General features: G+C 50.4%; 1 protein-coding gene across 1 annotated transcript in view; it reads right to left on the reverse strand.

Annotated features, from left to right (window-relative positions):
• TRAPPC12 (trafficking protein particle complex subunit 12) overlaps positions 1-14,088 on the reverse strand; it is a 54,515-nt gene that overhangs the window by 17,151 nt on the left and 23,276 nt on the right. The window contains exon 5 of the mRNA XM_065891214.1: positions 4,774-4,886. Coding sequence (XP_065747286.1) covers positions 4,774-4,886 — 113 coding nt within the window. The remainder of the gene's footprint in view (positions 1-4,773; positions 4,887-14,088) is intronic.

Raw genomic sequence — 14,088 nt, forward strand, 5'->3', positions numbered from 1 at the left:
ATCTAACCCACACAGCAGCCTGGAGGTGGCTGGTGACACCACTCCTCCCCAGGCTTCCACAGGCTGGTCACCCCACCAGGAAGAGTCAGGGTCACACCTGGAAACACCCGTCCGCCTGACTCCAAAGCCCCTCCAACCACGGCCTGTGGGCTTCCCCCGGCAGGGCATCACACCGTGAAGCAATGCTCTCTCTTTCCATGCAGGTCAGAGAGGGAGAACCTTCGATGCCAAGGTAAACAATGCCAGGATGGAGACTCCAGACCTCTCTGTTCCACCGAGGGCTGCCTGCTGCTGGGCTATCATGCAGGTGTTGGGCGGGACCGCCTGCCAACTTGAGTGACCTTACGGCACACTGTGGGTCACCTCTGGCACAGCAAATTTCACATGGGGCTGGGGCTGCTGAGGGGTGTGGTCGACATTCCCAAGTCTTTGTTCTGGGATCAGCAACGATGCAAATTTCCACCGTGAGCCGAGTCAGGATACAAATCGTGCAAACCCTGACGACGGGGACGCTCCCGTCACCTCCTCCTTCTGGGCCCTCTGAGCACACCTGGGCCCAGGAGCGTGAGTGTCGATGGCAAAGGGCAGAGATGTGGCCTCGACCAGGGATTAGGAGCCATCACCTCCCCTTCTCCACCACCTCCCCTCACTTGCCAGCCACTCCCATCTTATCTGATGAAGCCACCAGTCAATTTGTTCTCTGCTGGAGCGGGCAGGACAGAGGGGCGTGGGGACCATGGGCGTCTGGTGAAGCCGGGCAGCGGCGGGCGCGCTCACGCCGGATGGCCCGCCCAGCTGGGTGCTTCCCAGAGCGGCTGGCAGGGGGAGGGCGGACAATGTCTGTTCTCTCTTCTGTTCTTAACTTCGTTTACGAGTACAACAGTATAACCGAGCAGGTCCATCTGTTGGAATTCCTTTTTAGTAAAGATATGAACCCTTCCTAGAAACGCCCCTCTCACCTCTGCCTCATTAGGGTGTCCAACCAAGAACAGAGCAAACCGACGCCCCTTCCTGAGGGGCTCCTTCGGCACTGAGGGTCTCTGAAGGGGCACTTCCTTACCTGGTGCCCTGAGCCGGGCTAAGCTGGGGCGGGCGGAGGCTGCAGAAATCGAATTGTAGGGCAGGGCAGCACCGAACTTAAACCCACGTGGCATGTCCCCATCAGCGGAGACCCGAACCCCACGCTGATCTGGCATCATGACGCAAACGGGCTTAGAAACGTGTTCCCTGGCTCTTTGCCGACGGGACCCAGAGGTGCAGTGGCCCGCAGAGAAGCGAGGGGCAGGGATGGTGAGCAGAGGTACCGCTGCTGTGGCGTGACAGGGATGGCTCTCCTAAGCCATGGGGCGTGCTTATTTTAAATCGAGGTATATTTTGTTCTTCATCGATACCAGTACATCTGAACCAAACATTTACTACTTCACCACGTGGTTCTTACTTGTCACCTTCTATTTCAAAGACAGCAGAGAAAACCCTGGACCGTTTCGTAAAGGTCATGAGTAATGTTCTGCTAAAACTGGGCCGCACCTGAAAAATCGAGACAGTGCTCTCATCAGGTTGAATACACAGGCTCTAACCATTCTCCAGTGAATCTTCCGTATAAGGAAAAGCTCAGCTTCTTCTGAGCAAACGATGCCGGGGATTCCATAACTGGTGTTATGTCCCTCTCTGCTCTGCTTACCTGGACCCTCAGCGCCAACCTGTGTGTGGCATAAACCTTGTACGTTACCGACCGTACTGCTGTCTGAATTTTATCTTCCCTTTGCCCCGTAGTCCTCATTTAATTTTTTTTCAGTAGAAAAATATTCTACTTATAAAACTAACACGTACATTGTTAAGACCTGGACAGAGAATAAAAATGACCATTAATCCCATTACCCACACCTCTAACGTACTGGAGTGTTCTTTCAGGGCATATTACTTCCTTCACAGAGGCCGTCCTGTAATTGTAATTTTGCAGGCTGGCTTGGACAGCGGATGTCACATTCTAAACCCTTCCCACGTGACGGCTGTGGAGACGAGACACCCATCTGGAGCCCATGTCGTGTCCCCACACCCCAGCCCGGCGCCCTGGGACACCCGGCTCTGTGCCCTGCTGCTCTGGTCGGGGCGGCACAGACTGGAAGCAGCGGGAGACCTCTATCCCAGTGTGTCCCTTTGCAGGGGGGACGCTGGCTACCTGGGCCGAGGGCCACCGGGTGGCAGGTGTCTGCTTCTCACCCACCCTGGCTGCCCCGGGCCCGCCCGCATCTCACTCTAGCTGCCACCCTGGGTCGTCCCCTTTCACTTGGGAAACCCGCGCTGGGGCTGAACCTGTGAACACCTGACGTGTATTAGAGAGGCAGCGACCAACAGTGGGCTCCGAGCACATGTGCACACACAGCTGCACCCGCGACAAGCGTGTGTGCTTCCCAAGCACCGAGCGGGGCCTCGGCGGGCTTTCTCACTAAGGACGGAAACCTTCGTGCCCTCTTCTTTACCCCCTTCCCAGGCGCGGCTTCCACGCCCACCCCTGAACTCCAGAGCAACGAGAGACGCCACACGCGCAACGAAACCGACGGGCACAGAGCGCTTCAGGGGTGTGGACCACGCCCCTGCTTTCCTTCCGGAAATGACTCCCTGGTTTCGCTGCCGGCGCGGAGTGACGCCCTCGATCGCCGTCAAGGCGCTGGCCGGTCGGCGGCTCCAGAGGGTAGCCCCGGCGCGGCCTCCTGCCCGCCCCAGCCCCCGTGACGACTCCAGGGCGGCCCGGGTGGGCCCTGCTCGACGCCGCAGCTGCGCCCCAGCAGGCAGTTGCGTCTGGGAGGCCTGGTGGGCGCTGGCTGAGCCTGGGCCCCCTGGGTCTGGGGCGGGCAGGAGGCCAGGCCCGGCGAGCAGGCTGGGGAGGGGAAGCCGAGGCGGGGTGCCGGGTGCGAGCATCACCCTGGGAGAGACTATTTCCCAGACTGACTCATCTCCTTCCTTGCTGGACTCGCCCCCCGCCCCCAGCGAGGAGCCCAGCGCCCCCTGACCCACTGACAGCAGCTCTTGGCAGAGGAAGCGCGGCTGCGCACGAGGCCGAAGCCGCGTTCCAAGGCTTCCGGGCACACGCTGCACGTGCGGGGAAAAGGGCTGCGGCCGGAGCCGCAGAGGGTGCAAGGCGTGGGCGGCGGCCGGTTCACAGCCGGCGACCTGCTCTCGTTCAGGCCCCTCGCGGCCGGACCTCAGCTGCACTGAACCCTCGGAGGCTCCGTCTCCTTGTCTGTACATCAGGCATGGCACCGCCTTGGACAGCCGTTGTGAGCACTTACGGAGCTTCAGTATAAAGCACGGAGCACAGCACCCATCGTGTAGGAGGGAGCACTGAGCACAGCCCCGTGGCCACCGCAGCCATCAGCGCCACCCCCGTGTCCGACCTCCGAGCCCGTGGCGTCAAGGGCAGCACCACGTGGCAGCAGGCGTGGCAGGCGGGCGCCCAGAGACGCATGGAGAGCGTGGAGCCCACCGGGGAGGCCTTGGGGGACAGCCTTTGGGTTACAGCCTTAGAATTCATATGCACGTCCCCTGTGTCACACGGAGGTGAGTGAAAAGCAGTAAAAACAATCATCTGTGTGTGATTTAGAACATCACTGATTTAGTACCAATTACAAGTTTTGTTTTCCTATTTCTGGAAATAACCATTTTAACCATGTTTTAAGAGTCAAGAGTGTTAGACTCTAAAAAATAGTGATGACACAATTTCCCCCATCAACGGATCAAATTATAAGAGAGCAAAGTTTTTCTTTTTACCTTTTAAGCTATAAAAGCCAGAAACCGATGCAAAGCTTAAGAGTGTCAGGTGGCCTGCTGTGGCGTCCACTCTGCGAGGGTGGAAGCCCTGCCACTTCCCTGCCGGGAACACAGAGGACCCCCCAGGAGGCTCTGGGAACGTCCACCATAGAGCAGCTGGGGACTGAAGCAGGAACTCAACAAGTACAAATAACCTCGTTTAAAAACCTGTCACATGCTGCCGCTCCTAACTGCTTGCTGTTACAGCTTTGGAAGCCCTTCCACAGACGACACTGTAGCTAAGCTACACAGCAAGGCTGCCAGGCGGGTAGGAAAGGCAGGCTCACTTCCAGTCTGAAGACGGAGGCTCTCGGGGGCGCGGCTGCCCGCTGCCTGGAGATGGGGAGACTCTGAACCCCACATCTCTCCTTCCCATCACTCAGTGCAGTAAATCTCATCTTCTGTTGATACACCTCGATGCCTTCCACGTAACTGTTACTTTACAACCCAGAATAACTCGGGAAGCACTTCTGAACCTTATCTGCCTTTGGAGTCAGTATTACGAATGACACTTGTCATGATACACTATAATTTGTTTGATTCTGGAACATTTTAAACAATTATCTCTTTAAATACTGCTCTGATGCCTCCGTTTGACATGAAGCAGGTGCACGTAGCCTTCTGCAGGATGCGTGAGTGGTCGGGCAGCCTGGCATGTGTTCACGTGTGTGATTTCTACACAAGAGGAAACTCTCCTGCTTTTCATTTACTAATAATACCGGGAAGAAAGATTTCAGGCTTCAAGCTTTGCCGAAAACCACCCACCGCCCCCCCCAGAATAATTCAGCAAGAACAGTGAATTGCATGGTCACAAGGAACCGGGTCAGCCTGCCTTTCAGGAGGGGGAAGCAGAGTGGTGGGAAGGGTACAGGGTGGCGTGATGTGCTTCTCTGAGGGCAGGAAAGTCTGGGTGAGCCCTCCATCAGGAGGGGAGGCATCAGCGGCCCAACTTGGAGCGACGGTTACCTTGCTGCAGACGGCCTTCACCCTGTGCAGCCGGTCCAGCGACTCCTGGGGGTTCCCCAGGTACTGCTGAAGCTCCGCGTGTAGGATCCGCATCGAGAAGGGGACCATGGAGCCTAGAACCAAAGTCAAAGCAGAGTGAGTCTGTTTGCCGTAACTGAGCACAACTAAGCACCCTCTCAGGGTAAGCACCCATGCAGCAGGGAATCTGCAGATGTTCTAGCAGAACGGATGACGGAATCCCTTATAGCTTGGTAAAGTATGCGATGATGCCAATTATAAAACGTGTCTTGGTTTTCTCTGTACAGCTGTATGTTCTAGACAATGACCAAAGGAGAAAGCTGGCTGTCACTGCTTTTCCAGAGTTACGCCACAATCGTGTAGAAATTATCACAAAATGAGTAGAATGGTACAGACCACCGCCTGCTCCAGTAAAAAAAACAGAACACTCATGGATTCTCTGTACTCCTTTGGGATGTCGAGCTCCTGTAGAAGGTTGCATAGGTCAAGTTACCGGGAAGGGAAATGAGAGAGGGTGCGCCTCGGGCCCAGGTCCTGAGGACGGAGCGTCAGCCTGACTCCGGGACGTGTGTGTGTGTGTGGGGGGGGGGGGGGGGGGGGCTCTGGAGTGAAAGTTCTGTGTGTGTGTGTGTGTGTGTGGCTCTGGAGTGAAAGTTCTACCTCAGAGCTGTCCCAGCGGAAGGAAGGCATGGCAGCTGGCCTTGAAGACTCCACTGCCCAGGGCTGCCCCGGAGGGAGGGAATTCTGGGCAGTGCCACCTCCATCAGCGTGCTGGGGGCATGAGAGCAGTGATCCGAAAAGGACTGCAGTTGAAATGAGCTTTTACACAGTGTCTGAATGTGGCTGTGTTCTCTCAGGGCGAGGGAATCTTTCTGTTAGTGTCCCGTTCCCCTCTGACATGACTTGGATATGTATCTGTATCAGTATATATCGTAATTTAGTAAGTATATAAGTATATAAATGCCATCAAATAATCAAACAGCCTGTGCCGATTATGAACGACTTAAAGGATGTGACAAAGCCAGCACAGGGCACGCTCACAGATCCAGAAGGGACCTCTCAGTACTTAGATCTGGACTACACTTTATTATTTTATTGTTTGGCTGCGTTGGGTCCTCGTTGCTGCGCGTGCACTTTCTCTAGTTGTGGTGAGTGGGGGCTACTCTTCGTTGCGATGTGTGGGCTTCTCATCGTGGTGGCTTCTTGTTGCGGAGCATGGGCTCTAGGCATGCGGGCTTCAGTAGGTGCAGCACACAGGGCTCAGAAGTTGCGGCGTGTGAGCTCTAGGGCATGCGGGCTTCAGTATTTGTGGCTCGCGGGCTCTAGAGCACAGGCTCAGTAGTTGTGGCGCAGGGGCTTAGTTGCTCCGCGGCATGTGGGATCTTCCCGGACCAGGGATCGAACCCGTGTCCCCTGCATTGGCAGGTGGATTCTTAACCACTGCGCCACCAGGGAACTCCCTGGACTACACTTTAAAGATGGTTAGAAGCAAGCTGTCTGACAGCTCCAAGCTGCTCAGCCTCTCTGTGCCTCAGTCCGTCCATCGTCCATCCAGCAACCATCAGCGAGGGTCTACCATGTGCCACACTGAGGTGGCTTCATGTTTGTGCTTCTTATCTTGAAAAATTGTATGATGCTCTATGGTCTTCAGTAAGGATAGGAAGAAGAAAGGTCAAAAGGACAAACAAAACTAAGGAATACTATGGAAAATAGTTTCTATTGTGATTGTGAGCCTAGAGAAAAGAAAGATGACAATTATTCAATTTAAATGTTTGAATTTTTTTTTTTTGATGACACTAAATAATTGCCACGTCTGAAGAAGACGGATGACTGAGTTGACATCATGGCATCAGTCATTTCAGCTTCCTAGAAAGAACCATTTCTTGACCGTTGGCATCACTAAAATGGGATTGCGCTAACATGGTAAGTCACACATAAGTTGTGTCTGTCATCCCTATACGTCAAACAGAGAACAGGCAATAGTCGTTCCCACGTGGTTTAGAATTTACCTGCAGGGAGAGAATCTCTAGAACACTTTAAGCTTTATAAGATAAATGCAGAAACAAAACGTCTGTGAAGTTCCCAAGCCCAATTTATAAATGAGCTGAATATATGACAAGATGGTCGGGAGTTACTTGCTCTTTGCCCTGGAAACTGCCCATGGACCTGGGGAAGTTTTTGCATTTAAAAGAACATATGAAAATATTTCAAACTAGATGAAAATGAAAATACTATTTATCAAAATTCGTGGGATGCAGCAAAAGCAGTGCTAAGAGGGAATTTTACAGTGTTAAATGCATACATTTAAAAGACCTAAAATTAATCATCTAAGCTTCTACTGTAGGATACGAGATAAAACAAGCAATATAAAAGCAGAAGAAAAGAAAGAAAAGTTAGAGCAGAAAGCAATGACATTGGAAACAGGAAATCAAGAGAGAAAATCATCAAAATCCAAATCTAGTTCTTTGACAAAAATCAATAAAATTTATAAAACTCTAGCCAGGCTAACCAAGAAAGAAGAGAGAAGACATGAATTACTAATATCAGAAATGAAAAAGGGGTCATCATTACTGATCATATGGATATTAAAAGGAAAATAAAGGAACATTATGAACAAATCTATGTCAACAAATTTTATAACCTAGATGAAATGGACTAGTTCCTTGAAAGACACAACCTACTTACTAAAACTCATACAAGGAGAAATAGATAATCTAAATAGGAATATCTACTTAAGAAATGAAATCGATAAATAGTAACCTTCCAAAACTAGAAGGCACCAGGCCCAGGCCCAGATGGTTTCACTGGTGAATTCTGCACAACATTTAAGGAAGAAGTGGTACCAATTCTCTACAGCCTCTTCCAGAAAACAGAAGTGGAGGGGACGCTCCCTGATTTATTCTATGAGGCCAGCATTATAGAAAAATCAGGAAAAAATCAGTATTATAAGAAAGGAAAACTGTAGATGAACATGGCTAATGAACACAGATACAAAAATCCTCAACAAAACCAGCAAGTCAAATCCAGCTAGATCAAATCCAACAAAAAATCAGCAAATCAAAACTAACAGTGTATAAAGGAAATCATCCACCATGACCAACTGGGATTTATTCCAGGTATGCAAGGTTGGTTCAACATTCAGAAATGAATTAACATAACCCATCACATCAAACAAGCTAAACAAGAAAAATCACACAATAAATCAAGAGAAGCAGAAAAAGCATTTGACAAAATACACCACCCGTTCACGATTAAAACTCTCAGCAACCTAAGAATAGAGGAAAACGTCCTCAATTTGATAAAGAACATCTATAAACACCTACAGCTAAAAACATCTATAAACACCTACGGTGAGCAGCTAGGTGCCTCCCCCTAAGGTCCTGAATCGTGCCGAGATGTCCCTCCCCTTTGTACCACTCCTACTGAACATGCTGCTGGAAGTCCTAACTAACGCAGACAGAACAAAGACCCTTTGGAAGACCAGAAGAACGTGCCTGCAGTTCTGTCTTCTCTGGGCCCTCACACCGTCTTCTCTCCAGGCACCGTCTTCTATGGAGTAACAGACATCCCTGTCCCAAACTGTCGAGCTTTCCACCAGAGCCTGTCGGTGCTGGACCGGACTCCCGCAGCTCTGGGAGGTGGACGCAGGCAGACGCCGGCGACAGGTGACACTCCACGTGCCTCCCTGTGACTCACATCTGGAGTTGGGACTCTATCCAGACAGCCGAGAGCAGGAAGAGAAGAGCCAGCACCGATCCTCCTTAACCACGTCACCCTTGCCCGTGGCTTTCCTGGGAGTGTCCGGGAGAAAGCCAGGGCTAAAGTGGGAAGCAGTTTCCCCCTCTTCTCTCTTGGTACCACTGGGAAGGTCTCATACTGCTTAAAAATCTCATAGAGCAGAAATCGAGAGGGAAGCACACACACAGCCTCACGACACATCAGAAAGAGAAATGCCCCTCTCTAGAAAAATATACTGTTCATACAGCCAAAACAAGAAAAGCAGCTGGAGAAACGCTATTAATCCCAGCTTGAACGGGTTAACAGCCACTCAGTGGGTTTCAGGTGCCAATGCAGGCACAGGCGCTGGATGTACGCTGGTCACGAAGGGGATGTGACCACTGTTCCCAAGCAAACCCCACAACCTCGCCCGTAAAACACAACAGAAACTGTTGCAACGTAACTCAGGCCTTTTCTGCTTTTGTTTGTTTGTTTGTTTTAAAGAACTGCAAATAAAAGTACCTTTAAACTGATTCTCTCAGTCTAGCAAACCCAGCCTTGCTCTGTGTGAAGAGTCACTGGGAGTCAGTGAAGCCCTTCATGCCAGAAGAATCCAGCAACATGAAATACGCAACAGCTCCACACCAGCCAGAAGCCTGTCTCCCCTGCATGGAGAGCACGGCTTGAAAAAGAGGGCAAGTCAGAATCTGGAGGAAACGTATTTCCCAGTGGATCTGTTTTTCTGGAAAGTTCCCACATATAGTCATGACCTGCCAAAATCTAGGTCGCTATAAATACGGTAGAAGTGCTCTCATTAATCATTTAGAAAACATTAAATGAAAACACTGCTACACAATTCATGTTATCGAGTCCCCTGCAGTACTGCAGACCCACTCGGCAGCCACAGAATCAGAGCGGGATGCACCAGACATCACGCAGGCCCCGTGCTGGGCAGTGAACTTGAAAGAAAAAGCAAAAGGAGGAATGTCAGCTTGACTCCAGCGGGGCACACAGGCACGGGACTTCCCTGGCGTGGAGACGGTCTGGCCCTCCCGCCACCCACTCGCCTGTGTGCTGGGCGGGTGGCGTCCTCTCTCCACTTTCCTGGCCACCTGCCCAGCCGGACAGGGGACTGGGACATGGCCAGGCTGCTGGGAGGCCCGAGCGTGCTGACGCGATGGTGCCTGGTGGACGCCCAGCAGAGTGCAGACTCCGTGGACCCTCTGCCCACGGTCGGCAGGCTCAGCTCTCCCCCTTGGGGCCTGGCAGTTCCTCTCGCTGTCAAGGCAAGCAGGACCCGGTGCCTGACTGCTGCTCTGCACTTGCTTCCCTGGACCCGGCGCCCAGCCCCGTCCTTCCCCGACCCCTGCGACCCGGCGGCACGCGAGGAGTAGAGCCCCTGCTTCCTCTGCTCTGCCATGAGGACACAGGTCGGGGGACGCCCGTGCCTGGCAGAGAGCACAGAGTCCCTCACCTGCCACAAAACAACCCTCAACGAGACACTTCCAACTTCAAGGCTGCATCTGAAAACAAAACACCAGCCTGAGTGAGTCCTAGACAACTTATTAGTAAAGGGGTAATTCGGTGCTGCCCCAGAGCCCTGAGGCAGGAAGGGGAATTCAGGATGGTCCACACTGCCTCTGCATGAGCCTGAAACGCGGAGTCTGATGCCGGTGGCGCTGGGAACGCACGTGTCTCCCACGTTTCTCGCGTGAGACGGGTTACAGGAGGCTTCACTTGGGTGTCCTGACGATAGAGGTGGCGCCCGGAACTGCACATTTTCGTCTCTCTTAACCATCTGTTCCAGTAAAGACTGGACATGCCAGAGTTCACTAGGAGAGTGAGCAACGTGAAGAGCTGTAGGATTTGCTAACCAGCCTTCTCAGACCGCGGAAAATAGGCTTCGGTGATAAACTCGGAAGAGTTCTGGCACAGAGGAAAGTAAACTGGAAATCTAACCTGAGCCGCAGATGTTAACTCTGAGACATGAGTTAATTTTCTCATGGAAAACAAAGTAAGACATCTGAAATGTGCTGAACAATTCTGAACCACCATGTACGGTTATGTGCTGATAAAAAGTTTCTGAATTTAGTCTGAGAACTAGAAATGTGAGTTGCATGATTCTGGAGGGAGGGCAGAGAAGGACCGAAGACCCAGTGACAGCTCACCTTTGCTGACCCAGGCGGGGAGGGAGCTGATGGGAGCCAGAGGGTCAGTCAGAGTGCACGTCTCATCAGCTTTAGTCTGACTCGGTAACTCACAAGGGTTAAGTTCCGAAATGAGACTTCACATGAAATCATTATAGCTCTATTAACTTCAACTAAACACACAGATTTGAATTTAGTATCAGAAGAGGCACTGCTATCTGTGCGTTTCTTAAACAATCAAAATGTTTTTCATTTCTAACAGAGGGATCTGTGGCTTCCCAGTTTTCCTCCAGGTGCACAGAAAGCTGGAGTGGACTGTCCTACGCAGAGGTGCACTTTGACAGCCCGAAGCTCACTTCCAACATTATGCTTTCTTTCGAACAGGAGACAGAATTCCAACAAAAGACAGGAAAGATGGTGCTGGGATGGGAAACCTTAGTGTCCTACAAGAGGCTGAAAAGAACTCCATCAGGAATGGGTATGTTAACATCAGGAATGGACATTTCATCTGTTTTGAAGATAAAATTTCAATGAATATGCGTAACTTAAAGAGTGAACCCAAATGTAATGTTAATAATAATGTATCAACGCTGGTTATCGGTTGTAACAAAGGCACCAGACCAAAGCAAGACGTTCATAAGAAAACACAGTAAATGATCTCGTAATATTATCCACGGATATAATCCCTCTAAACAGTTCTCAAGAATACAGACCCAATAGGAGGAGAAGCCATCTGTGTTAGTGTAACGATTACAATATCGAAATAATCTGATTCAAAGCAAATTAAAGGGAGGGGCCGTTATAAACACATGAGGTTAAAGGGAGGGGCCGTTATAAACACACGAGGTTAAAGGGAGGGGCCGTTATAAACACTCGAGGAATGGCTCTCAAAAGGGAGACAATGTGAGGGGTTTTGAAAAGGTGCTTTAAAGCCTTAACAGGAACAGTAATTCTGAACTTGTCAACATTAAAGACAAACAAAACCCAAAACACTTATTTGGGAAAAGGCTGGCATCCGCGACCCTCTTGTTTTCTCCCCGGGAGCTGAGGTGGGAGCAGGTTTCCAGGGAGGGGTGGATGCTCCGCGGGCTGTGTAGGGTGGTACAGGGGTGTCTGTCTTCAGGGCCAAAGACGATGTGGGCAGGGAGCGTGGGGGACCCTTGCTAAGCTGACAAAAAGGTTACGTTGGTATTGTTTAGGGTTAGAAACAATATCTCCCAGAATGGGAGAAGATATTTGCAAGATTCATAACAAATAAAGGATTAAATACCTAAAATATGTAAAGAACTACAACAAATCAATAACAAAAAATAACCCAATGGAAATGTGGGCAAAGATTATGAAGGAGTGGGTCCCCTCAGAGGAAACTGCAACAGCCAGTAACACACAAAAGCCAGTTAACCCTAGAAGATGTAACGAGAGGTAGAATTTCAGACCCACCAGATAGAAGTCTTATTGATAAGACTTATTCACAGGTGGGGAAACAAAAACTTGAATACACTGGTTTTGGGGATCTAAATTAGTATAACTACTTTGGAAAGTAATTTGACCATTTCTTGTAAGATTGGAAATACAACCACCACACAGCCTGGCACTGACACTTTTAATTTATAGAGAAATGCAGGAACACGTGGCCAAAGAGAAACACGCACCACAATGCATCGTTCGGTAGGGTCTGACACTGGAAAGATCCTACTTGCTCACCTTATGGATACGTGTGGATACAAATAATGTTACGTGGGAAAAAGAGGCAAAATGAAGAAAGATACGCTCCTCGTGTACATTTCAAAAGCCTGCGGTTCTCTCTGTATTGTGTGTGTGTGTATGTGTGTGTATGCAGTGGAAATGTCAAAACATGACATGGAAACACAAATTCACGCTAAGCTGCTTTAGGAGGGGATGGAAATGGGGAGCTTTAAAGGCTGAATCAATAATACTTGAGCTTATTACAAAAAAAGTCTGAAGTAAATATGAAAAACGTTAATATTTGTTAACTATCTGAGTGCTTAATAAAACTCTTTTTTGACATTTAAAAAAATTTAATTTTTGTTGAGTAAAGAGTGGATTCAACCAGGAGGCATCCCAACATAGGACTTCTCAAAAAGGACAGAATTGGATGGGTAAGAGTTCACAGGACGTGAGTGACAGAAAAATCAAGCATCTCCACCTGCGGGAACCATTCAAGCAGCCCAGTGACATCTGGTTCCACAAAACTGTGTGTGAGGACCCTGCTGGAAGCACAATCAGAGTTCTAGACAGGGGCCTGCCATCCCTCAAGCAGCGGGACGCCGACAGGAAAGACAACCTTGCCCGGCAGAGGGGACAGGTTCTCACGGTGCCGCTGAGGCTCCGGGCTCAGGCCACTGTTTTGATATCATCTACTGGCACGACCGGCGCTGAAGCTCTGGGTTTCCCGAGCTGTGTGACAGTTACAGGTGGAGAAGCTCGGTGGCCGGGTGTCACCCTAGTGTATCACATCTGAGTGTGTCCTGCTGGGGTGTGGGGACCACACGTCAAGGAGGAGATGCGAGCTGTCTGTTCACAGCCCCCCGCCAGGGCTTCTAAACCCCACACCTGAGAATGAGCTCTGCTCACCACGCGGTGGGCAGTCTGAGGTGCTTGATGCGAGCAGCTTCTGGCCCAGCCCCTCGGGCCTGGAATTACAGGGATGCACATACAGCAAAGAGGGGAGCAGCAACCGACGGAGAGCGCGAAGAGGGAGGACACAGGTGAGGGACGAGCAAGGAGAGTTCAAGGAAGGGGGCTTCTCCAGCCTCTGGTGGTCTGTTCAACAACCACTGCCGTCATTCTTTCTTGTGAACAAGAGTGAGAATTCCAAACAACTGATTAAAAGGCGGCCTGAGTGTGTGAAAACACACACTACCTGAAAGTAACTCCATGAAAACTGCTAGAGGGCTTCCCTGGTGGCACAGTGGTTGGGAGTCCACCTGCTGATGCAGGGGACACGGGTTCGTGCCCCGGTCCGGGAGGATCCCACAATGCCGCGGAGCGGCTGGGCCCGTGAGCCATGGCCGCTGAGCCTGCGCGTCCGGAGCCTGTGCTCCGCGACGGGAGAGGCCACAGCAGTGAGAGACCCGCGTACTGCAAAAACCAAACAAACAAAAAACTGCTAGAAATGCTAGAGGATTTATAAGACCACAATACTCTTCCTTTCTTAGATGAAAATTAAAAAAGAAAATTTCATGATTTTTACTTATGACTCACTATGACTTGTTATGAATATTCTGAATGGGTAAAAATTATGCCCAATATTTAAATAAAATATATTAAAGCTCATTCATAATGTTATTTATTTGTTATCATTATAGCTTCCTTTTAAAAGCACATTTTAATGACCGGCTTTGCTTATATACTGGAAGCTAAAATGAAATGAATGAATCAAAGTCTCACATTTAGGCTTGTTGCACCACAA

Source organism: Phocoena phocoena, chromosome 14, assembly GCF_963924675.1.
Source record: "Phocoena phocoena chromosome 14, mPhoPho1.1, whole genome shotgun sequence".
NCBI lineage: Eukaryota > Metazoa > Chordata > Mammalia > Artiodactyla > Phocoenidae > Phocoena > Phocoena phocoena.